The following is a 25633-nucleotide window of genomic DNA, read 5'->3' as shown; positions in this document are numbered from 1 at the left end:
GTTGAATTCATATTTGGAGACTAATATTTATGTGTAATGAGCAAGTTTTATTTTGTGAATTCAATACTTATCATTATATATGGGCAAGTGAAATTTATATTATATAAAATATTTATAAACTTTCTTACATCTGAAGTAATGTTTTTAGCTTCAACTGTATCCTAAACTTTTAGGGTACCTGTAAAACTCACAGCATATTCTTTCAGAATTTAAAAAAATTAATTTAAAATTTCTTTCTGCATTCATGTTTATAAGATTTTGGGTTCCAATTTTTTTTCTCCCTCTCCCTTTCCCAAGACAGCAAGTAATCTGATATAGGTTATATATCTATAATCATTAAACACATTTCCATGTTAGTCGTGTTGTGAAAGAAGAATCAGAACAAAAATGAAAAATCACAAGAAAGGGAAAAAAAGGCAAAAATAGTATCATCTGCATTCAGACTCTGATTGTGAATAGCATTTTCCATCATGTCTTTTGAAATTGTCTTTGTATACAGTCTGTCATTTAATTGCTGAGAAGACCCAAGTCTATTACAGTTGGTCTTTACAAAATGTTGCTGTTACAGTGTATAATGTTCTTGTTCTGCTCACTTCACTCAGCATCAGTTTATGTAAGTCTTACAGGTTTTTCAGAAATCTGTCTGCTCATCATTTCTTATAGAATTACATTCATATACCACAGCTTGTTCAGCCGCTCCCCAATTGATGGGCATCTTTGCAATTTCCAGTTCTTGGCCACCAGAAAAGAGCTGCTATAAATACTTTTGTACATGTGGGTCCTTTTTCCTATTTTTTGATCGCTTAACAGCAGAATCACCATTCTATACAGTGCTCCCTTCCCCCATCACCTTGTATCTGTTACGCATATATTTTATATCTACATTGTGTCTTCCTTGGATAGATTGCAAGCTCCTTGTGGACAGGAATCTTCACATTTGTTTTTGCATCATCAGGGCCTAACACAGCATGTGGCTTATAGGAGATACTTAATAATTTTTTTAAAAGCTTAATAATAGTGCTTACTAATAAATGCTTGTTTGATTTTATGTCATTTGTAGTTCAACAGGAAAATTTCCATTTTTTAGCATATATTTATTTATTAATCTTTTTTGGGGGAGGACATTTAAGGGATGGAAGAAGCATTGAAACTCTGGTTTTTGTGGCCAGAAACAACAAAAGTAATACTAACTTTTATGACTAACTTGTATTCTACAAATAGTAACATTAAAACATTTACTTGTAGTTCAAATTTAATACTTTATTGGCAAGTTTGACATTTCTTATTGTTTATAACTCAATGTTCACTTGTCTTATAGAACTTATATAATGTATATTAAACATCTATATTTATATTTTGTCTTTTATAGACGTTTACATCTCAATAAGAAGGCAGCAGACAAACAGCCATATAGCAAACTCCCTGGCATTACACTTCTGAAACCATTGAAAGGTGTCGATCCTAACTTAATCAACAATTTAGAAACATTTTTTGAATTGGATTATCCCAAGGTATGTATACTGTTTTAGTTTTTTTAAATCAGGTTGGAGATAGAATGTATTCTCCCCTGGGAGAACAGAAGGAAAGGAGACTTTGACAATAAACATAGTGGTAGCCATAGCTCTTGGAACATCTAAGTGGCATGATAGAACACCAGGCAGGCCTGGAAGGAAGACCTCAGACACTTTCTAGCTTTGTGACACTGGGTAAGTCACTTAACCTTGTTTACCTGCGTTTTTTCATCTGTAAAATGAACCTGAGAAGGAAACAGCAAACCACTCTAGGATCTTTGCCAAGAAAACCCCACATGGGTCATGAAGACTTGGGCATAACTGAAATGACTGAACAGCAAAAATAGCTCATCGATCAACGATTCATTCAACAAGTATCTATTAAATACAAAGTAGTTCAGTACAATGTAGTTTAAAAGGAAGGCAACTAGAAATTGCAGGGATCAGATAAGACTTCATTTAGAAGATGGTTTCTTAGAGCTATGTCTTAAAGGAAGAGGGAGCTTGTGTGAGTCCAGAGATAAGGAGAGATCATATTATAGACATGAGGAAATGTGTGGAGATGTGAGATGTAGTATTGTGTAAGGAATAGAGAAGGCCAGTTTTGCTGTATCACAGAGTGTGAGCAAGAGTAATAAAGCTTGAAAGGTAGGTTGGCCAACATTGTGAAAGTCTTGAAAACTTAACAGAGCAGTTTATATTCTATCCTAGGAACAATAGTGAGTTATTTTGGTTTATTGGATTGAGGAGTAAAATGTTCATGTCTTTGATTAAAGAAAATTACTTTGACAGCAGTGTGCTTCAGTGGTGAGAGGCTTGAGTGTAGGAGACCATTCAGGAGTCTGTTGCTATAATGTAAATGAGAGTTGATTAGTATCTGAACTAAGGTGATCACTGTGTAAGTAGAGATAAAGGAGACTGATGTCAAAGATTGTGGAGTAGAAATGGCACAATGTGGCAACTGATTAACAGGAAGGTAAAGAAGTAATATTTGAGGATAATTCTAAGGTAATGGACCTGGAAGACTAGAAGGATGGTGATATCTTTGACAGAAATGAGGAAGTTTAGAAGACAGATGGATTTGGAAGGGTGAGTTCTGTTTTGGACATGTTAAGTTTGAGATTTGCAAGAGGAAATTCTTGATGTAAGGAGGAATTGAAAAATCCAGAGAAAAGGAAATTCCAGATATAGAGGCAATGTGGTCAAACTTGTACATTTGCAAGATTATTTTGGCAGTTTTGTGAAGGATGAATTAGAGATGAGAAAGAGTGGATGTATGAAAACTAGTTAGTAGGATAGATGAAAGGAAAATACTAGGTTGAATTTGGTTTGTGCAAGTGTGAACAGGGAGAAGGGAACAGCAACGGTTGACACTGTGCTTTGAATATGAGTGTTGACAAGAAGGGAATTGGCAAAGATGCTTTTGTGATTTTGATCCTTCATAACTGGAAGGACGGTAGTGCTATCAATAGGAATAGGAAAGCTGGTAGAAGAGTTTGATTTAGGAGAGTTATAAGGAGTCCTGCTTTGGACATGTTGAAAATGAGATGAATTCCAGGAATGGGATGGCCTATGTGATTACACAGAAATGGGGGATGGCATTTTGAGTTTAAGGAACAACTGGTAGACCAGTTTGCCTGAAACAGAGTTTATTAAGGGATATAGTGTTAAATAAGGCTGGAAAGTTAGATTGGAGCCAAATTGTAGAGGATCTTTTAATAATAGGTAGAGGAAAGAGTATATATTTTTTCTAATATTATAGAGTTACAGAAAGTTTTTGAACAGTGGAGTGACTGATTTATAAGTCCAATGCCTTGGGAAGATTATTTTGTCAGCTATGTGAAGGAAGAATTAGGGAAGGATGAGAGCCTAGAGAAAGAGTCAAAGACCAGTAAGGAGACTTTTGTGCTAGTACAGGAGAGTGATGAGAAGAAGAACTTTTTTGAATCTCTTTCTTTGAGATAATTTAGAATTTTATTTATATATTTTGTTATTATATTGAATTTTTATAAAGAAGGACCAACATACTTAACTTTTATCATTAAGTTAAAATGATTGAAAGGCAATCATTCAAGTTGACATGAAGTCAAGAGGATGAACTATAGACTCTAAGAAGAGTTTTAATGTCTTATGAATCTTAGCAACTGGGTGCTAAAAAAGTGGGAGATCTCTGGATAGGTCCTTAAATGTAGAGCAGTATAAAAAATCTCCATTAAATCACTATTTTCATAGTATTTAGATTTGGAGAGATCATCCAAGCCTCTTCATTTTCCAGGTGAGAAAACTGAGGTTTAGAGAAGTCTAGTGACTACAGAGCCAGGATTCAGATTCGTGTTCTTTGACTCCAAACACAATGCTCTCTCTAGAGGTTGTGAAGTATTTATTAAATGTTTGTGCCTAGTTTATGCCAGGCACTGTGCTAAAACACTTAGCATACAAAAAGAGGCAAAAGAGAGTCCTTGTCTTCAAGGATTTCACAATTTAATGGAAGAGACAATAAGTAAACAAATATGTTACAGACAAAGGATGTGGTTTGGCTCAAGTTTTAATAACAGGCTAATGCCAAATATTAGCTAAAATGCAAAATAGTTATTTCCTTTTAATTTATGGTGAGAGGACTGAGAGTCATTCATATGTCAAATTAAAGTTTTCTTACATCTTGACTTGCAGTGGACATTATCTGTAATGTGTAACTTATCTGAAAGTGTTTTGTAAGTCTTAAAATTCTGTGCAAGTGTTAATTTCCTTCTTCATTTAATCCAACTATATGTGACCTTTTAATTTTTATTTATTTATTTATTTTTGGGGTGGGGAAGGCAAGGCAATTGGGATTAAGTGACTTGCCCAAGGTCTCACAGCTAATAAGTATGTCAAGTGTCTGAGTCTGGATTTGAACTCATGTCCCCCTGACTCTAGGCCCGGTGCTCTGTTCAGTGTGCCACCTAGCTGCCCCTACATGTGACTTTTTCAAAAAAGATAACACTGTATTTTGTAAAAAAACAAAATAAAACTTACTGGGATTTTTGGTATTATAAAATTTATTTGCCATTAAAGCACCTTTGTCTTATTTTTTACATTAGAGAAATTCTACTATATGACATGAAGATTAGAATTTGAGAGGTTATTTTCTATACTAATTAAACCCTTTGTAGAATTCAAGTCTCATATAATAGAGAAAGAAGTTTAAGTCCCAGGTCCTACTTGAAGGATTCACATCCTCATTCTTCTATTTTCCGTGATGTTGAACAAGCCAGTTGACTGCTCTGATCCTGTATTTTCTTATCTGTGAAATGAGAAGATTGGATCATATGACTTAAAAGATTCCTTCCAACACTAAATCTCTGATTCCATCATCCTTGATGATTTATGTGCCACAATGAAGTATAAATGTTTTCATGACTAAAAACTGCTGATTTTTCTTTTTGAGAGAGGGGACAGTGGGCCTAAGGGGTAAAGAAATAAGTGGAGCTGTTTTGTGGGGAAATAAGAAAATGAAAAAGTGAAGAAAGCTAGAGGTAATTATGCCTTCATAATATTAAAGGTAAAAAGCATTAAAACAAATGAATCTAGTATAAATGAATATAAAGTTAAAATGCAGCCAATGTTTGTTAAAAGATGAAAAAATCTCCATGGCCCCAAAACATTGCAAACAATTCCATATATACATTGTTTTCTTAAAAGAATTAAATTTTGAAATTTACAGCTTTTAAAAATTAGGCTAAAGAATTGGGAAAGTAAATTACTTTCTTCATCATGCATTCACTATTATTTGTTTAAATGCTTTGTTAGGAGCAGAACTGTTGTACTCATTCTGCTTTTTATATTCTGTTTTTGTTGGAAAATTAGGACAAATCCAAATTTAACAAAATACTTTCTTTGTAAATCAAATGTGTTTTTTACAAATTGAACATTTTATACAGAAGTGGAAATATACTCATTTAATACATAATGTGATTGGGTAGTGTATTTTTAGATGATTTTCACTTTTTATTAATGGAAAACACCTTTTAAAAATATTTTATGTCTTCATTATATCTTTTTAAAATGAAAGCTTAATTATATATTAGGGAACCAAAATATAATTTGATGTTGTATTGTTAAATATCAAGAGGTTATTTTTTGAAAAAAAGCAAATTCTTGAATTATCAAGGCCTCCTCCCTTGTACTTTAAACATTTTGGTAATTTCATTGTTCATTTCTCCCTTTCTCAGAGAGTGGAAAGGGGAGAGAGAAAAGGAGATAGAGATATTTAAATGAGTTTATTGGCAGTTCCAGTAAAAGTATAATTCAAGTTAAATTCCATTACCAAAAAGATTTAACTTTAGGAAGCTATAAATATAATACATACATATTTTATGCATTAAACAAAACAATTGAGAATCTCATGAATTTTTTTTGTAGTGTTACGAAGTTAAAGGTCTTAAGATTTTTTTTAAAATTTGAAATAAAGCATTTCTATTAATAGCAAACAATTATGTATTTGAAGAATTTTTGTACTAGCATAACCAGGCTTTAATTGATCTAGTATCCTTTTTATTACCAGTGATTAAATATTATGGCACAGTAATAAAATATTATTAAACTATAAAGACCCAGAGGTGATTGAATATCACAGTTGAAAACTCAAGATACTTGTTTAAACCTCGATTCTTTAGAACCTACTTGAAATGCTACCTTCATTTTGGTATCATTTTTAAATGTCAGAAACATAATTGAACTGGAGTTATGTTAAAGATTAAAATTATTTAGTCATGCCAGCCTGAATATCAGTTATAATCTGAGATGTCAGAAGGTATTGATATTTGTTTTGCTTTCAAAAGTAGGCCAAAGAAGTTGTAGTTAATGAAACCAGTATTTAAAAACCTTTGCTTATACATAAAAAGGAAAATTTCCTTCCTTGCGCCTCTAGTATTTTATATCTCAAGTATTTTTGGTAGAGAAATTTAGTGGCACTATATTGCCATCATTAAAAAGTAGCTTTTTAAAAATTTATCTGCTTTGTAAATATTTTCTTGCTATTTTGTAATTGCAAAGCTACATGGCATAAATAACAAAGGTATCACAGTAGCTTTTGAATCTTTTTAAAATTTTTGTAACTTTTAGAGTATAGTACTTGAACAGCTTAATTTGGCTATAAGGATCTTAATGATTTTAGTTCCTTCTGAGAAAAGATTTTTAACTTCATATACTTTGTGGCTCACTCAAAAAAAATTTCTGAGACTCAGAAAGGGAAGATGGTACTATTAAGGCCTTATTGTTTTGTAATTTTAATGAGCCAAGTTTAGACTAGAAAAGAGAGTTGAGAAAATGTACTTCCTTTACTTGTAAAGATTGGGGACTATAGTTATGGAATATTATATTGCATAAATTGTCAGACATGGTTGATATGTTGGTTAATTTTGCTGAACTACTTTTCTTTTTTCCTTTAAACCTTATAAAGGATGGCTCATTGGGTGTGGGAGGAAGGATATGTTGGGGAAGAATTTAATGTGAAAATAAAAGATCAGTGGATCCAATTACACATTATTGGTGATACTTCTGTTGCTCTAGACAGCCCATATAAATTCTGAAATTATAGAGATCGTTGTCGTATAGATATCTTTTTTTCCATTCTCATTTTTTTGTTAGCTTTTTGAACATCAGATTAGTTAATATACTTCCACTGTGGACAACAAATCCTAATCATAACTTCCAGCTGCTAATAGGGTAAATGGGAGTGGTTGTGAGACATAGGTAATAAAAATGACAGCCAAGTGTTAGGCATTAGGCAAGGAAAATTCCTTTCAGTCCTTTAATAAGTAAGATTATGTACTTCTAATCCTTCACACACTTAACATAGTTTTGTGGTCACAGCCATCCTCCCCACTCCTTGAAATAGGTTGTATGTATATGACGTTGATTACAAAGGAGCCTGAGACTGTGGATAGATCAGTACTGGGAAATAAAAACTCCAGTGTTGTGTAATATTCCAGTATTTTGTCAGTAGCATTATGCAAGAAGGTAAAAAAAAACTTTAAAAAATATTTAGGAATATACTAAATGATAAACTTTGTGGTCTGTCTTACTACAGAGGAGTATATTGAAGTGCTGGTCAGATTCACTGGTAGGTGTCTTCATAATTATGAAGTTGAATATGTTTTTATTTACAGTGAAGAATATTGCATACATCAAATTTCATTAGTGCAAGTACCCATAAAACATGGATTCCAGATCTACTTTCTGCAGATATCATTTAATAGACAGTATTTAGTGCAATAAAATCATTAACAGTCTCTTGAAATTAATTGTAGCAGGACTTGACCTGTAATTATTTCATTTTCAATAAATAGTATTAATTTTTCAACTAATTTATTCAGTAAGTAATATTAGCTTCTACAAGATAGTGGTTTTGCTGTTTATCTTACTTTGTGTATTATTTTTTATAAATCTTAACATCATGTTGTTTCATAGAACTTAGGTGACAGTGAAGGAGATGGCAATTCTTGAAATTTAACTTAAGGCCCCTGGTCAGGCATATATGGAAATGACAAGCCTTAAGTGACTTGGATCTTGTCTGCCCATTTATTTCCATTTCCTACTTGGATATCAGTCAAATTCTGAAGAAATGCATGATATTTGGTTCCATTAGTATTCATAGATTGCTTATCTCACCAATGTTGATTTCTTAACTTTTAACATGTACAATTGTTTTCCTTATGTTTTGATCGTAGTAAAAGTAGATATAACTTTGATTTTTAAAGTTTGCTAATAAATTTGTAATAATTTCTTTGACTAGTATGAAGTACTTCTTTGTGTACAAGATCATGATGATCCAGCCATTGATGTATGTAAAAAGCTTCTTGGCAAATACCCAAATGTGGATGCTAGATTGTTTATAGGTAAGTAACAGTAGTTTTGATTTGTTTGTGTAACTGCTTTAATGTTCTCTGTATTGTAAAATACCTATAGTATTTTATAGTTTTATGTAATATATTATTATGAATTTCGCTTAGATTACAGATACCAACTTATTTAAAAATCTTATTACTCCAAATGAAAACCTTTTAAATTTTTCCACCATTATGCTCCTTGTTAAAGTGCACAGCCTTACTTGTTTGAATTATAACATGTCAACTTTTTAAAGGAATTCAAACTATGAAAGTAAGATTATCTCACATGGGATGATCTTGTCATAAGAATATGTTTGCCTATCATGTAAAATTTTTTCTTTGTATGTGAAAGGGTTTTTTTTTTGTATGTTTGTTTTTTACCTTTCTCTGTCTCACTGATTGACTTAGAATAACCAAGAATTTAAATTGGGAGTCAAGGAGGAAAGAACACAACTTTCATTCATTGAAAGAAAGACAAGCTTCTGAAACCCATATACTTCATGAGCCATTCAAATTGAATGACATTTTAAAGCGCCTACTGTGTGCATAGGGAGCAGCGTGATAAAGAGTTGGTCCCTTCTGTTGTAGAGTTCAGTCTTTAGAGGACTAAGCTGCTCTGGAAAAATGAACAGTTCCTCTCCAAGAAGTATACAGACATTGAAGGATATTCTTAGGATACTTTATGAATCGGTAAAAGTTTATAGAAATAATTTTGGAACATACTTCCTTTCTTGAAGTAGTAGTAAAAACTAAAAAAAGTATATGACATTATTTGTGTAAAATGTCAGAAGTAGAATCAAAAGGTGCTCTGTGGGTGAAATCCACATAAACTTAACCAACAATATTTTGATACCAAAGTCTTAAAAAATGGCTGTCATGTGGATTGGTTTATTGAAATGATATTGTTCATAATAGCAATTCAGGATCATGTTGATGACAGCAGCAATTTTATAGGAAGGCAATCTTTAGAAAAAGCCACATTGCATAGTGGGTATCTTAAGCAGGCCTGTTCACAGAATGGGCATTACCTCACCCTAAATGAGTACTGAATAGGCCTTGGCCTCAAGGGCCAAGGTGTCCCATTGCATCCTGAGCCATCTCCAGTCATCCTGATGATTATCTGGTCACTGGATCCAAATAGCTCAGGAGGAGAAGTGAGGCTGGTGACCTGCAGAGCCCTCCCTCACTCAAAACAAAGTCAAGTGCAAGTCATGTCATCAATTTCTCTGATGGCATGGTCTTCTTCAGCAGTGAAGGGTGAACATAACAACAACAAGCCAACAGATAAATATACTATAGAATAATCAGGAAGGTTTTTTAAAATTTTTTTTAAAATTAATTTTATTTAATTTATTTAATTTACTGGATGAATAGGAAATGAACTAATGAAAGGAAAGCAGGACAGTAACTTCAGAACTGGAAACCTGATGCTACGAAATTCACAAAGGTCAAAAGGCCTTCTTCCTATATCATTAGATTTTTTTTAATCTTGAAAAAATAAGAAATCTGTTTGCTAAATCTGTTTACTTATTTGGTTTAGCTTTCAACATTCACTTTCATACAATTCTGAGTTCTAAATTTTTACTCCTTCCCTTACCCCTTCCCCTTGCCCGTGATAGCATGCAATCTGATATAGGCTATACATGTACAATCATGTTAAAAATATTTCCACAATAGTTATGTTGTGAAAGAAAGAAGGAGAACAAAAGGGAAAAACCCATGAGAAAGAAAAAAACAAAACGAAAAAGAAGATAGTTTGCTTTGATCTGCATTCAGCTTTCATAGTCCTTTCTCTGGATGTGGATAGCATTTTCTATCATGAGTCTTTTGGAACTGGCTTAGTTCATTGCATTGCTCAGAAGAGCCAAGTCTAACAAAGTCAGTCATTGCACAGTGTTGCTGTTACTGTGTACAATGTTCTCTTGCTCACTTCACTCAGCATCAGTTCATGCAAGTCTTTACATGTTTTTCTGAAGTCCACCTGCTCACCATTTCTTACGAAGCATACATTATGGAACATTGTTCAGCCATTCCCCAAATGATGAGCATCCTCTTAATTTTCAATTCTTTGCCACTACAAAAAAGAGGTGCTATAAATATTTTTGTACATCTGTGTCCTTGTCCCTTTTTTATGTTCTGTTTGGGATGTAGACTTAATAGGAGTATTGCTGGATCAAAGGATCACAGTTTTATAGACCCTTTGGGCATAGTTCCAAATTGCTCTCCAGAATGGTTAGATCAGTTCACAGCTCCATCAGCAATGCATTAGTGTTCCAATTTTGCTACATCTTCTCTACCATTTGTTATTTTCCTGTTTTGTCATGTTAGCTAATCTGATAGGTGTGGTGTGGTACCTCAGAGTTGTTTTGTTTTCCTCTAATCAATAGTGATTTAGAGCATTTTTGATATAACTATACTTAGCTTTAATTTCTTCCTCTGAGACTGCCTGTGTATATATTCTGACCATTTGTCAAGTAGGGAATGACTTGTATTCTTATGAATTTGACTCAGTTCTCTATATATTTTAGAAATGAGGCATTTATCAGCGACACTGACTAAACATTTTTTCCTAGCTTTCTGCTTCCCTTCTAATCTTGGTTACATTGGCTCTGGGCAAAAACTTTTCAATTCAGTATTATCAAAATTATCCATTTTGCAGTGTTCTCTCTTTTATTTGTTCATAAATGTTTCTGTTCTTCATAGATCTGATAGGTAAACTATTTCTTACTTTCCTAATTCGCCTATAATTTCACATTTTATGTCTAAATCGTGTAAGATAAAATAAATGTTAAGATTTTCAGTGTTCATTTTTATAAATAAGTCAGCTTTTCAATTTATTTTGAAAGTGTGTCATAGAGTTTTCTGTGGTGTCTTTTTCTCCCATTGACTCTGTGATGTAAATTCTAGAACTAAGTATATATATCATCATGTGATCCCTTTCAGTTTTGTATTTTTAAATTTTTAGGTGGCAAGAAGGTTGGAATTAATCCCAAAATTAATAATTTAATGCCAGGGTATGAAGTTGCAAAATATGACCTCATATGGATTTGCGATAGTGGAATTAAAGGTGAGGTTCTTTTTCTTACAAATTTATTTGTTCATAAGTAATTGAACTACAATTCAAGCTCCACTTTCTTGACTTGAAAAATTTACTTTGTTATTATATGACGGCATAGAGGTGGCAAAGAAATTCACCTTTTAAAAAGGTGTGTAAATTACCTTGCAATTCTTCATCTTTAATATCAGTTGCAACCTAATAACTTTTGCATGTCTAGATGTTTGTTTCCTTCTTTTTATTCTTTCATTTTATTTTTTTTTAAAGAGTAATTTGTATACACAGATTAAGAACAATAGGTATATTTCTTACTGGAACATTTTTGGGTGTATGTAGTGGTCTGTACCTCTAATTTCATTAGCATACAGAACTCTCTGTGAGAAGACTCTTACCAGTGAAAATTGGCAAATATTCTGCACAGCTAAATATTTGTCTAACTCTCAGGCTATTTTTCTATCAAGTATGCCATATCTTTTTTATTATAATACACACACATTCACACACACACACACACACACACACACACACACTCATGAATTAACGAAGTACTGCTGATAATAGTGAAATTTGAAACTTTATTATTGCATTGAAAGAATCCATATATTACTTGGTCAAGCTACAGTGATTCAACAGTAATTTTAAAATTTTCCTAAATCCTATTTTTTTTTCTCCATTTGCAAACAGGTCATAATTTTTTGAAATTTTTGCATTGGCTTTGAAGGAAATATGTTATCTTCCCAATATCTCAGTCTTATATTCAGTGTTCATTTTTAATTTAAAATATCTGCCTTAAATATTACTTATAAATTAAAATTTAAAAATTCAAGTCCTTTTAAATGTGGTTGGGAAGCTTACTGTTTTCAGAAATGCTATTGTGAGAATTATTTTTAAATAGAGTGAAAACTTTTTTTGTAAGTTTTCATAGGCAATTTGCCTTAAATAGGGGCACAAATCTGTAAATTTTGTCATCACTGCTTTAAAACTCACATCTATTTTCCATAATTCTCAGTATGGTCTCCCAATTAGAGGTCATTCATTAATTATATGTTGCTGTGAACTCTACTCTACTGTTACTAGTAAATTCCACATTGTAAATGTTTTGGTTTGTTGTATGTTTTAATACTGTTTTAGAATTTGGCATGTAGCCCAGAATTGCTATTTGATCATTATATTTATATTTATTTAAATCCAAATGTAGTCATTTTATATTTATATTATGATTCACGAAGAAAATTTAAAATTTGGCCCTTTAATTAAAGAAAACTAATCCTCTCATTCTTTTTTTCTAGTAATTCCAGACACATTAACTGACATGGTTAATCAGATGACAGAAAAAGTGGGATTGGTTCATGGTCTACCCTATGTTGCAGACAGACAGGGTTTTGCTGCTACATTAGAACAGGTGAGTGTGGTATTTATGAGTGCCATTATGTTACCAGGTCTACAATCCTTTAAAATACTTTGGGGGTGTTCTTGGGGTATGAGTTAGAATTAGGGTGAGCCTAGGAAACCTGGATCTTCCCCTGATATTTGATGTGTCTGGCAAATACCTGAACTTAAAGAATAGTTGATAAAAAGTAGAATCATCTAGCTAGAGAAAGGATGAGGCTGTTCCACCCTACAAGTTACTAGGATTTCCATTTGCTCTTAGACTGCCTTGCTTCTCTCCTGGAGCCCGTTGAACAAATGCTGTGAATTGTCCTTTCTTAACTATTTAAAGATGACCTAAGCCTTGATATTAGGAAGATTCTCTGAAACTGTCCTATACTCCTTGGTTGATTTGATGATTTCATAAATTACTTGAGGGATTTGGAATACAGCTTGGAATAAAACTAGAATGAAAAGGTTCACCCATAATTGCTGACAATCCCAGTCTCTTAGCAGACTGTCATTTAGATGAAGTATAGTTGTAAAATGACCTCCACCTGTCCAATTTTTTCCACTTCACATCATATTTTAATTTTTTTTAAATTTCAAAACTTTAGTGAATCCTCATTCTTCTTGTCAAATAAATGCATCTCATTTCTCTTTGCTTCTTCCTTGTTGGTTCCAGTATTGTGAATAAATAGGATGTTGGAAGGAAGATCATAGTGTACAGTCTGTTCTTAGAAATATAGTCTTAAGAAAACCTTGCTGTTAGACAAATGAAGGCTTTTCATGCATATATCCTTTGAGTTTTTTCAGTCAAACAGACCCTTTCATGCCTGTCCATTCTGTGTGACTCTTAACTGTATCTTCTCATGAGTTTGCCACAGGTGCGCCCAACATGGTGGGAGCCTTCCTTGATTTTTCCTGACATATATTAATGAGTAGAAACTCTGTCAAATCCTTTTGAGGTGACAGGTCATATTTCATTTAAGAAACTTTAATTTCAGTTTTAAATAGAAAGTAAATTTGGTTTGATAGTTTTCAGGTTATAGCTGTTCTTTTAAATGTTGTAGCAGTTTAATTCAGAATTATTTGAAATACTTGTACTGGAGAGGATAAAAATACATTTTCAAAATGGTAGAGACTTATGGTTTCATTTCAGCAGTGCAGAAGATTTCTGGTGATAACATTCTTTTTACTAATGTGGCCATAATTATTCTGCAGTTTAAAGCTTTCAAAATGCCTGGGAGCACTAAGAAGTTAAGTGACTTGCCCAGGTTTCATAGACATGGGGCAGAGGCAGGACTTACTTAACCTAGGTCTTCTGGATTCCAGGACTGGAGATAGAGATAGAAATTTACTCTGCCGTGTTTCTGACTTTGGAATATTTGAACTGTAACACTTAACATAGAATGGCAGCATTTTTCCCCCACAGCAAAAATATGCAGTAGCCATTTTAAAAGTATTGTGGTTTTTGTTTAGTAAAATAGTCCTGAAGAACTGTTGTAAAATTAGATATGCACCATGAAAATTTTTCTAATTTTGGAAACTACAAAATGAGTGTTCCTACCATGTGTTATCATCACTCTAAGATGGAGTCTTTAAATTTCTGTTGTTTCTAAGACTCTCAGTTGTTTCCATATGATCTACAAGACTCCCAGGTGGATGTTGTCCCTAAGTCGCCAGAGATCCCTTTATGGGTCTTTATTAAAACCTAGGCAGGCTTAGGGAATTGTCTTTGGTTATACTTGGTTTATAAACTACTCTTTGTAGCTGCATGAATTGTTGAATATATTGTCAAATATATTTTGAGTTGAGTTCAGGTCAGACTCAAACTTTGGGATTCATTGTTTTATAAGGGGTAGGAAGAAAGTTTGAATTCATCCCATTTCCTTTTATAAAGATTCCAGAACTATGCAAGCATATTTTCTTTGCTGAGAAAATCTTTTGTTTACTCATTGTAGTAAGCAATGACAAGTAGATCACCTCAAAGGGATGAAGAGTAAAAGGCTTTATATTTCATATTTCTCCTCTTAACACTCACTGAACAGCCTATATGTTTTATGACCTATGTAATACAGTTTTTGTAGAGAGGAACTGGCTAAGATAGGGATTGTGTTTCTATGTCTGTATTAAGCTTCATGTTGTATTTTTAGTCTGAGAAGTAGAGATAAATTAAAAAGTTAAATTGATTGAGAGGAGATTAGGTAAGAGAGAGTTCACCTGCGGGATTAGTGGGAGATAGGAAGTGCCTGACTATGACAGGATCTGTAACAAGGAAACAAGGATTGCCATTCAGGATATGCACATAACATATTACTTTTATCTTTTTTTCCCCCGTGCAAATTTTGGAAAAACATGAAGCATTGAAATACCATGTAGTATCCCATATGTAAATACGTGATTTAACCATTTTATTTTTATTTAAATTAAATATTAAAGTACTATCTCAAGCTGAATATAGACCATCATCTCCCTACCCCTGATCCAGTTTATATAAAACCTGTGTCATAAAGCTCTCTGTGCAAATATATGTATGTAGTGTGTAGCTACATTTTTTTTCAAAGAGATCTTTTTTTATGTGAGGGAATCTGTACTTGATGAAAGATTATATTTATACTAATATGTAAAATTTAAAAATGACTCTTGTTGAGCAGAGGGCAAGATATTTCATTTTCTTCCTACAAGCCTCTTGTAAAGGAAAACTGTAAGTGATCAGTCTGTTAGAGCAAATATTTCTCAATGAACCATATTTATTAATCAGTTAATATGGAAAGCTTTTATTTTTACATTGCCCCAATTTCTCCTGTATCTTTTCCTCTTCCCTGCCCAAAGAACTCTCTCTTATAATAAATAGTTTTTAAAAAGAAGAAGAGAATAAAATTTAACAAAGCTGATTATCATTGAGAAAAAACATCTGATGTTGTTGGAATTATCAACATGATGGCCCCACACCTCTGCAGAGGAGCAGCCTTCTCATATCCCCTCTTTGGGGCCAAATTTTCAAGAGCATTTATTAAGCACCCATTGTGTTTCAGACACTCTATTAGGTACTGGGGATACAAAGATAAAAATAAAAGTTTTATACCCTCAAGGAACTTAAGTACTGTAGGAGAAGACATGTATCAGTTTGTACAAAGCAAGTAGATACAAAATATATGAGGCATTAACTAACATCTTGAAAGACTCATGTAGGAGGTATTTCAGCTGAACTATGAAGGAAACTAGGGATTCTAAGAGGTTTTAGAGAAGTTTTGAATAGATAGGTAGGAGGAGAATCAAGAGAGAAGAGTATCTTGAAAAACCTAGAGAGAAAAAAGTTATTTAGGAGAGAGTTAGTCAGCTGTGTCAGAGCATAAGGATCAGAAAGGATAAGATTGAGTAAATGTTTAAATGCCCATGTGTTCCATTTTGAGCTTATATATATGCCTGCAAATGATAGAATATATGTTTAAAGATAATTTATTTGGAAAATTGTTTATGCTTCCTGTTCAGTGCCATAAAACATTAATTTTGAGTTTTGTTTTTGCAGGTTTATTTTGGAACTTCACATCCAAGGTCCTATATCTCAGCTCATGTTACTGGGTTCAAATGTGTGACAGGAATGTCATGTTTGATGAGGAAGGATGTATTAGATCAAGCTGGAGGGCTCATAGCTTTTGCCCAGTATATTGCTGAAGATTACTTTATGGCTAAAGCAATAGCTGACCGGTAAGATAACTAATTTAAATCAGGGTGTTTTTATTAGCAGCCTGAAGTGTATGTGTATGTGATGTAGAAAAGTAATTTTTTTAAAAAAAGATTATAAATGAGTACTCAAATTTCTTCCCACCAGAATCTTACTCAGATGCTTTTCCTGAATTCTTAAAGGCTATTTCAGTAGGACACAAGCTCTGGCAAGGCCTAGCAAAAATGGAAAGGCTTTGAGAAAAGTTCCAGTGAGGGACTTTGTGCTTATTGTCCAAGGACTAGTCTTGTTTAATTTGGAGAGGCTTATCAGTACAAGGTTGGCCACCAGGAACTGAACTCCATTTGAGGTAGTTCACTTTGGATAGATGTGTTAGTGGAAGGAATGCTCATGCTAACAAAATCAAGGATCTTTCAGATTGTTGAAGTGAAGAAATAAACAGGTTTTCTAAAAAAAAATTTTTTGCCTTAGATTAGGAAACCTCATTAGATGACATTTCATTTTTTTTAATGGGGAACAATTTAAAATGCTAAATTAATTTGTCTGCTGTGAAAAATGAGCTTCATTTTTCATCAAGCCCTAGAATATGCTTCTCCTCTCCTAAGATTTATACATGACAGCTTAAAGTTGCAAAATAACACATACATGACTTAAGCTGTTTTTTTATGTTACATCACTGTAGGTAACTTCATTATCTTCTTTAAGAAAAAGCATAGGTTCAGTTGCTAGTGTATTTCAAAGAATATTTGTAACATTAACTTTTTTTTTACTGGTGAACATAACATATGAGAAGAATTATGAAACAGTGAAAAAGCAAAATTTATTTATGATTCATACCTACAGCCTAATGAAGGGAATAAATGCTTAGATGCTTCAAATTTTTTTTCAAATTTAACAATATGATTTGAAGTCACTAAAAGGGGTTGTGTATATGATATGTTACATGAAGATTTTTATGTAGCTGACCTCAAATTTTTATGTTGTGAAATACTGCTTATTAATAATAGCTAGCATTTATTTTAAGATTTGTAAAATATTTTACTAATATCTCATTTTCTCCTTGCCGTAATTACAGTGCCCTTTTTACAGATGAAGAAAACAAACATTTTGCCAAGCATAGTGTAGCTAGGAACTGTCTTAGGCCAAATTTGAACTTAGGTGTCTTCAGGTGCAGCACTATCCACGTAGCTGCCTCCAACTTTACTATAGAAATTAATGTGTTGTTTAACTATACTTCTTCAAACCTGGTGCCAAAAGTATATTGAAAACAGAAAATCCCTAAACCTCAATTCATAGGCTATATTGTTGACTTAGTTTCGGTTTCCAGTTAAACAACACAGTAGAAATAACACTGCATTTGGAATCAGAGCACTTGGGTTTAAGTCCTAGTTGTGTGACTATAGACAAATCAAATTATCTCTTTTGGCCTTAATTTCTACATATGTAAAATTGAGCAGAATTGGATTTCTGAGCTTTATGTCCTACAAGTCCAGATTGTAGTCATGTTGTGTGTGTCGCTTACTGTATTTACATAACTGTAGTTTATATGTCACATGCTAAATTAAATATAGAAAATAGAAAAATTATTTAACTAAGACAACATATAGATGTGCTATGCCTCAATTAGGTTATTCTCTGGTTTGCTAGTCTTGTCTTCAACATCAGTTTTACAAAAGATTTTCAAATTACGACTAATATCAGATTATTGTAGATATTTTAATGTATGGAGCTATAAACAATTTCTCATTTAACAATTATATTAATTTCCAGAGGCTGGAAGTTTGCAATGGCCACTCAAGTTGCAATGCAAAATTCTGGGTCCTATTCAATTTCTCAGTTTCAGTCCAGAATGATAAGGTAAATAAAACCACCTTGTTCCTTCTGTGCTTATTTTTCTACACTTTGATTTAGTGAATTAATTTTTTTTTTGCCTGATGCATTGTTTAGTGCCTGTTGAGAGGGAATGGATACACACACATACACACACACACACACACCTATACACACACATATACATACATACACACACACACTTATACCTACATGTGTATATGTAAGTATGTATCCTTTGAAAAATAAATGTTATATTTTAGATCGTATAATCTTTGTAACACCTAAAAGTATTCAATTAAAATGCTTTATTTAGCTTTTATGTATAATTGTATTATTTGTCAGATTGTGGACCATTACAATTAATCTAGTCTTTTTGCTTTTACTTTGTGTTGCTATATGAGAGAAATATCTTGAAATTTTAAAAGGTATAGTCTTCAAAAACATGTTCTGACCAGAAATTAAACTGATTAGTTTTGAAATTGAATTGTTTATTTTTTAAAGAAGTCTTTTTCTTTTAGGTGGACCAAACTACGAATCAATATGCTGCCTGCAACAATAATTTGTGAACCTATTTCTGAATGTTTTGTTGCCAGTTTAATTATTGGATGGGCAGCTCACCATGTATTTCGATGGGATATCATGGTATTTTTCATGTGTCATTGCCTGGCCTGGTTTATATTTGACTACATTCAACTCAGGGGTGTCCAGGTATGTGGGTAAGCATGTAAAACTTGGCAGTTAGTTAAGCAAAATAATTTTTTTAAGCTTAAGGAGTTGAACAAATGTTCTATCCTTTAGTCAGAAGCACTCTTCAGTTTTCTGCTAAGTCTTGGTGTTAGATTGAGGGATATTTTCTGTTAGTGGGGTATTAAATTTAGAATTATTTCAATTCCTTGTAAATGAAATGTGGACAATGGGAAGTACATTATATATAGTATATAATAACATATATACTATTTGATAGATAGAAGAACCAATGACAGTTGCTACAATATTTCATGATTTTCTTTTGTAATTAGTTTTTTTTTAATTTGAGAAGTCCTTACTAGATAATATAAGAAATTTGTATTTAAAAATTTTAATTACACAAGGAATTAATGTACCTTAAAGTATGCTTGTAATGATAAAAGCAGAGAATTGTTTCTAAAATAATTCTTCACGTGAAATGCAATGAAGAAAGGAATATTAAATGTTAATTTTTATAACTCCTAGGGTGGCGCTCTATGTTTTTCAAAACTTGATTACGCAGTAGCTTGGTTCATCCGAGAATCCATGACAATATACATTTTCCTATCGGCATTGTGGGACCCTACTATAAGCTGGCGAACAGGACGCTACAGATTACGCTGTGGAGGCACGGCAGAGGAAATCCTTGACGTATAACCACAGCTTTGTGACTGTATTTAAGAAAATAAAAAGAAAAAAGAGAAAGAAGTATTATAAATTATGTTTATATAAATGCTTTAAAAATCTACCTTCAATAGTTTTATTACTTATATGTTTTGGTATCTGTTCTTTAATTTATTTTGCATGGCACTTGCATCTGTGAAAAAAAGAAAAAAATACGTGTCATCTTGGCCAATTGGTACCTTTTTTTGTACAAATAGAGAATTAAGAGAATTGGTTCCAGGACCCTTAAAAAAAAGAAAGGAACATATAATTGCTCTGCAGCAAACATTATGACAGTATCCTTCAGTAGAAAAAATTTCAGATTTGGCAATAGGCTAGTCTGATAAATTTATGGGATGGAATCATCTTTGACCCACTGGCTAGCAAAGAACGAGATAGTAATGTTATGCCTATATGGAGTGTCTAATATCATTGTGCTCACTGTGAGGGACTAGTGGAGAAACTTTTTCATGCTTTATGACTACCTCTTGTAGTTGCTGCAGAGCAAGTATAAATTGTATTAGGTAACTAGGCCTTGCAAAAACAAACCAGAAAAAAAAATTTTAAAAAAAGAGCTGGAGTCTTGTATTTATATGTATATATGAGGGATTTTTTTTTTTTTTTTGTCTCATTGCAATGAACCAAAAGTGGACTGAGTTTGGTTTTTAATGGTAGCCATGTATTGAAGGCATCTTTTTGGCCAACTCTTGTTGGTTCTGTCTTGAACCATTGTTAATCACTGTGCTGTAATTAGTGTAGCTTAACCCTTCCTTCCCTGCACCCCTAATCCTTATTCTGCTTTTCATTAACTTTTTTCAGGGGGGTTGGTTTTGTTTTAGTATGAGTGAATGTTTTGATAGCTGTGAGAAAAAATGCATTTCAGAAACATTTCACACATGACCTATTTTCTTACACAGTATGTCTTATTGTTAATAAGAATGTAATTTCATGATGCAGATATTTGATATCTTTTTTTAAGTAAGCAAATATTCTAGTCATCAATAAATTAAAACTGCAGTAGAGTATTAAGAAGGGCAGGATGAGTTTATTGTTAAATTTAATCAGTATAAAAATAAGTCTACTGTTAGTGTTTCTTTTGTGCCTACTACAGTTAGTCTAGTCTTATTTAAATTGAATTTTTGTATAACTAAATAGACTAGATTAATGTAAGTTGTAAATGCATGCTGTACTTCACCCTTCCCTTTCCATCACACCCTTAAACTTGCCTTTGATTCTTGTCAGGCTGTTGTTAACTTGTGGTGAACTGGACTTTTTTTTTTAATGGGCAAAAATTTAAGGGATGGTGCATAAGCCTTTTGTTTTTATAATGCTGTTTATGCTTCTTTTTCTTCACAATTAGATGGCATGTCACAATGAATGTCTACTCGCTAACTGCAGGGCTAGCAATGGCAATATGGCAGCTTTAATTTTCAAGTTATTACAGTTTCTTTGTCAAGGTGTAATGTGTAGCATATTAGCAATAACTACATGTATTTATAGAAAATGGATACTTTTTTCACCTCACTGAGCCAATCCATTTAATTGTCTAATGATGAATATACACACAGTTTAAAATGTACTATATGTGTGTGTATCTTATGTATAAACTATATATAAGCATTTCTCTGGGCCAAATTGCTTCACTTTGTTTAATATTCTATTGCCTTATGATATCACTGAATTTGTTTGAAGGGCATTTTCTACATGAACAAAGGCTTTGATGCGTGTTCCATTTCTTATGTGAATCAGGTAGTGATGTTTCCTGAGGAGAGTTGCACAATGAAAACCAGTCTAGTTGTGACCCACTAAATGTTTCTTTTTTCATCACTATTACACAGCTCACTTTGGCTGAACGTGTATGTGTTTGGTTTATGTTTAATGAAGTTTGGTTGATGCCATGCCTTGCTTAAATTTAGCTTTATGCTGATCTCAGTGTGGGCAATGTAACAAAACCAAAAAAGGCTGAACAGACTTCTTATGTTTTGTAGATATGGAAAATTACTGTTCTCTACGTGTGCTTTTTGCAGTAGTGGAGTCTAGCTCACAAAAGTGAAGCTTCACTTAAACAGACAGGTTGTTTAGGAAGTATGGATTGATTATGAAATGGAAAGAATTAATACAAGTGCTATTGAAAGCATCCCAACAGAACTGCAGGAGTCCAAATTTAATTTAATAAGCTATCTTTAAAGATACCAACAAATGTCTAGAATAAACTTTACCATGTTTTATTATTTAAAATCATTGTCTTTAGTTTTTTGTTGAAAAAAATAAAATTTTGAATACAATCAAAACTTGTCTCTGCGACTTTTTAAAAAAATACTGCCTATATTTGTTGCTTTTCACTTTACAAATAATTTAGTATGAAATCCAATATGTTAGTTTACAAAAATCTTATTAGGGCAGCTAGATGGCTCAATGGATAGAACCTGGAGTCAGAAAGACCTGAGTTCAAGTGTGACCACAGACATTTATTAGCTATGTGTGATTTTGTGTGATGTGTATCATCAACCTTTGCACGTCCCAATTTCCTCATCTGTAATATGAGGGTATGTCATGCTCTTACTTCCTAAGACTATTTTGAGGATGTATCCCCAGTCCTTAGCACAGTGCCTAGCATATAGTAGGGACTTAAAACTTGATTGACTTTTGTAAATTTTGAAACATTATTAGCTATTATTATAATTTATCATCTATTATATAGTAGAAATCAAAATATAATAATGAATTGAGTTTCAAAGTCTAAATTTAAGCTTATAAATTTAGTTTAAGGGAGTTGTATACACATATATACACATACATACATACATACATACATACATACATACGTACATATATATGTACACACATATGATACAGAGTCACTGAATTTGAAAAATAGATCTTCCTTACCACACATGTGGTTTCAGGTTATTAAAACTTATATTTAATATTTATGAAGAGTCTATATGCATTTGCCATTAAGAAAGTCCAAAATAATTTTGTTCAAAGATGGTTAGAATTGGAAGGTTGCTGAGAGATCATCTGACCCAAAGACAAACTGAGATCCAGAGATGACAAATAAGTAGCAAGTGCTCAAGACTCATACCTTGTTGACAAGCAGGACAGGGGCCAGTAGCCCCTGTTCTTTGTACTCACTATTATAAAACTTTGCTTTCTTTCAGTAGTAGACGTAAAGTTCTACTTCATTACATCTTCAAAATTTTAGATGATGCTAGGTTGTAAAATATTTAACTTAGTCTGAATCCTTATTTATCTCTTGAAAGTTAATTCTAGATTTTTTAAAAAAAAATTAGGTTCAAATCCACTGAACAGAGCCTGCAAATTATACTAATTTTAAATGTTGGGAGTTCTGTTGATACAGAAAGGTAGTACATCTTACAGTAATGTATTAGTGTAGCGATAATGCTTGAGATATTTTGTCTTCAGTTAAATTAATTTATTGATGTACAGAATTTCAATGGATCTATTGATGTGGATACTACCTTTAGCAGTGCAGATTTCAACCCACTGAGGCTTTCTTACCCTATGGGACTAATCTATTTTTTCCTATGAGCTTCCATAAGGTAACTATCTAAATGTGCTAAGGCCCTTTCTGTAGATCTTTTTTTTTTTTTTTTACAGCATCAGAGTAGGTACCACTATAGAATTGGCCTGCTGATACCTCACATTTGCTACATAACCATCCCACCTCCTTTTCCCAGACATATAGATAATTTATGCCACTGGGTCAATATTAATCACATTTCCACTTATATACCATTTGTCCTCTTCATTATCTTTTGGGTCATTCACAATTTTGATTGTTTTAAAATTGTCTGGTTTGCAACTAACATCACCAGAAGAATATTGTTATTAAAAAGATTGGGTTTAGTTTCTCGTAGTAGTTTGGGATCCTTAAAAATATTGCATATTTTCTCAAATGTAATCCATGTCATGGAGCAGCTAAATGGTGCAATAGATAGAATCCTGAGCCTGGAGTCAGGGAAACTCATCTTCCTGAATTCAAATCAGGCCTCAGACACTTAGTTGGGTGACCTTGGGTAAGTCCCTTAACCCTGTTTGCATCAGTTAAAATAAAAATGAGTTGCATAAGGAAATGGGAAACCACTCCAGTATCTTTGCCAAGAAAACCTCAATTGGGGTCACGAAGAGTTGTAAACAACTGACAAGACTGAAGAACAAAAATCCACGTCATACTTTTTGTGTATACATTGGGCTAGGCCAGGGACCTTTTTTATGTTGTTGGGTCCCTTTTCAATTGGAAGTTTATGGCCCCTTTCTCAAAACAATGTTCTGAAGTGCCTAAAATTTTTTAAATGGTATTACAAAGGAAACAGTTGTATTGAAATATTAATTAGAAAAGTATTGAAGTTATCAAAGTATCTCAAGCTATCAAACCCCCTGAAATCTTTCCATGGACCCCAGGTTAACCCCTGGACTAGATACCTGTTAGCAGCTTGGAGGTCCCCTCCAACTATCAATTTCTACCATTTTCTTCCTTTTTAAATCTGAGCCCAGAATACTAGCTACCTGCAGTGTCTACCTAACACTACTACATATTATAGCCTGGACAAAAGCTGTTCTTCATCTTTTTTTCCCCATGTGGATCCTTTGGCTAAGCTCTTGGGTGTTTGTACATCATTAAGGAGAGTTTAATGTTTGGGGCTTGATGCAATCAAAAGAAGAACACAGGAACATCTGGAGTACCTGTCTAAAGAGAATCCTTTTTTTCCATTTTGACTGTAGTGGACATCCTTCATGATTGTGAAAACACATTTGGTGAGTACACTTTTTCTTTTATATCTTGTTTTGTATTGATACTCAGAGCATCACACAAAGTTTATCTTTGTTCATCTCTTTCAAAGAATCTTACATGATCTCAACATATACACAGGCATTTTGCTGTGCTGAATCAGGTGCCCTTGAAAAAATTATAAATGAATGTGAAATCTTGTATTCATTTTGCTTTTTAGTCATTTCTGTGAATGAACATGTGGTTTGCTATGGAAAATGATTTGTGAAAGCCTGCCTGTTTCTCATTTTCATCAAGGAGACTTTCAAGATCTGTGTAACTCATGCTCCCTGAGATGGGGAAAGTCACTGAGAAATGTAGGTAATTAAAAACAAAAGATGAATAAATTTATTTTAATTATTTGTATAATTGACATTACCTCCATATTTATTTCTAATCAAGTAGGCTCCAGATAGTTCGCCCATAATTGGTGGTAAAGCATAGATGTGACCATATCACTCTCCTGCTCAGTTAACTTCAGTGGTTTCCTTATGCTTCCAGGATCAAATGTAAACTCCTGGGCATTTAACTCTTGATAACCTGGCTATGTGCTGTCACCTACATTAGAATGCAGGCTCCTTTATGTCCCTAAGCACTTAGCACAGTACCTGGCACACAATGAACACTTAAATGCTTATTGATTCACAGTATCTCTGTCTCCATCACTGTGTGTGTCTCTCAAAACTCATCGTATTTATAGTTATTACATCAGGGTTGACTTTTTTTTTTATTTTATTGCTTTTCCTTTATATTCTACCCCCTTCATATTCCCCACTCCCCCTTATCATCCTTCCTCAATGTCTGCCTCTCTTTCTTCTTTCGTTCTTAGGTAGAAGTAGAAACAAACTCCAGACTGCTTACTGCCTGCCCCAGGTTTCCCCTGCCTGAATGAAGTAAGCTAAGGGTTCTGAGAGAAAGGAATTCCAGCCATGAATCCTAAGCTGTAAACACAAAAGAAACAATGGAGAAGCACCCCCATGACTATAGCAGAATTGGAAGGTATTTGAGCTTCTATCAGATTCTTTTCCCTTCAGTTTCAGTAGGGCTATTTGGGGAATATTTTGTAATGTTTAGCCCATGAATCCCTTCTCTCAGCATACAATTGATACTTAACTGTAACACGTGGAC

The 25633-nt window shown here is 33.1% G+C and overlaps 1 protein-coding gene across 1 annotated transcript in view; it reads left to right on the top strand.

The window, feature by feature from the left end:
• Nucleotides 1-22004, top strand: part of UGCG (UDP-glucose ceramide glucosyltransferase) — a 57400-nt gene extending 35396 nt beyond the window's left edge. Inside the window, exons 2-9 of the mRNA XM_072598066.1 lie at nucleotides 1370-1511; nucleotides 8287-8389; nucleotides 11346-11447; nucleotides 12725-12837; nucleotides 16336-16514; nucleotides 18262-18348; nucleotides 18843-19032; nucleotides 19537-22004. Coding sequence (XP_072454167.1) covers nucleotides 1370-1511; nucleotides 8287-8389; nucleotides 11346-11447; nucleotides 12725-12837; nucleotides 16336-16514; nucleotides 18262-18348; nucleotides 18843-19032; nucleotides 19537-19707 — 1087 coding nt within the window. The 3' untranslated portion in view covers nucleotides 19708-22004. The remainder of the gene's footprint in view (nucleotides 1-1369; nucleotides 1512-8286; nucleotides 8390-11345; nucleotides 11448-12724; nucleotides 12838-16335; nucleotides 16515-18261; nucleotides 18349-18842; nucleotides 19033-19536) is intronic.
• Nucleotides 22005-25633: the final 3629 nt, after the last annotated feature.

Source organism: Notamacropus eugenii, chromosome 3 (assembly GCF_028372415.1).
Source record: "Notamacropus eugenii isolate mMacEug1 chromosome 3, mMacEug1.pri_v2, whole genome shotgun sequence".
NCBI lineage: Eukaryota > Metazoa > Chordata > Mammalia > Diprotodontia > Macropodidae > Notamacropus > Notamacropus eugenii.
This window is presented reverse-complemented; position numbering and strand designations above follow the sequence as displayed.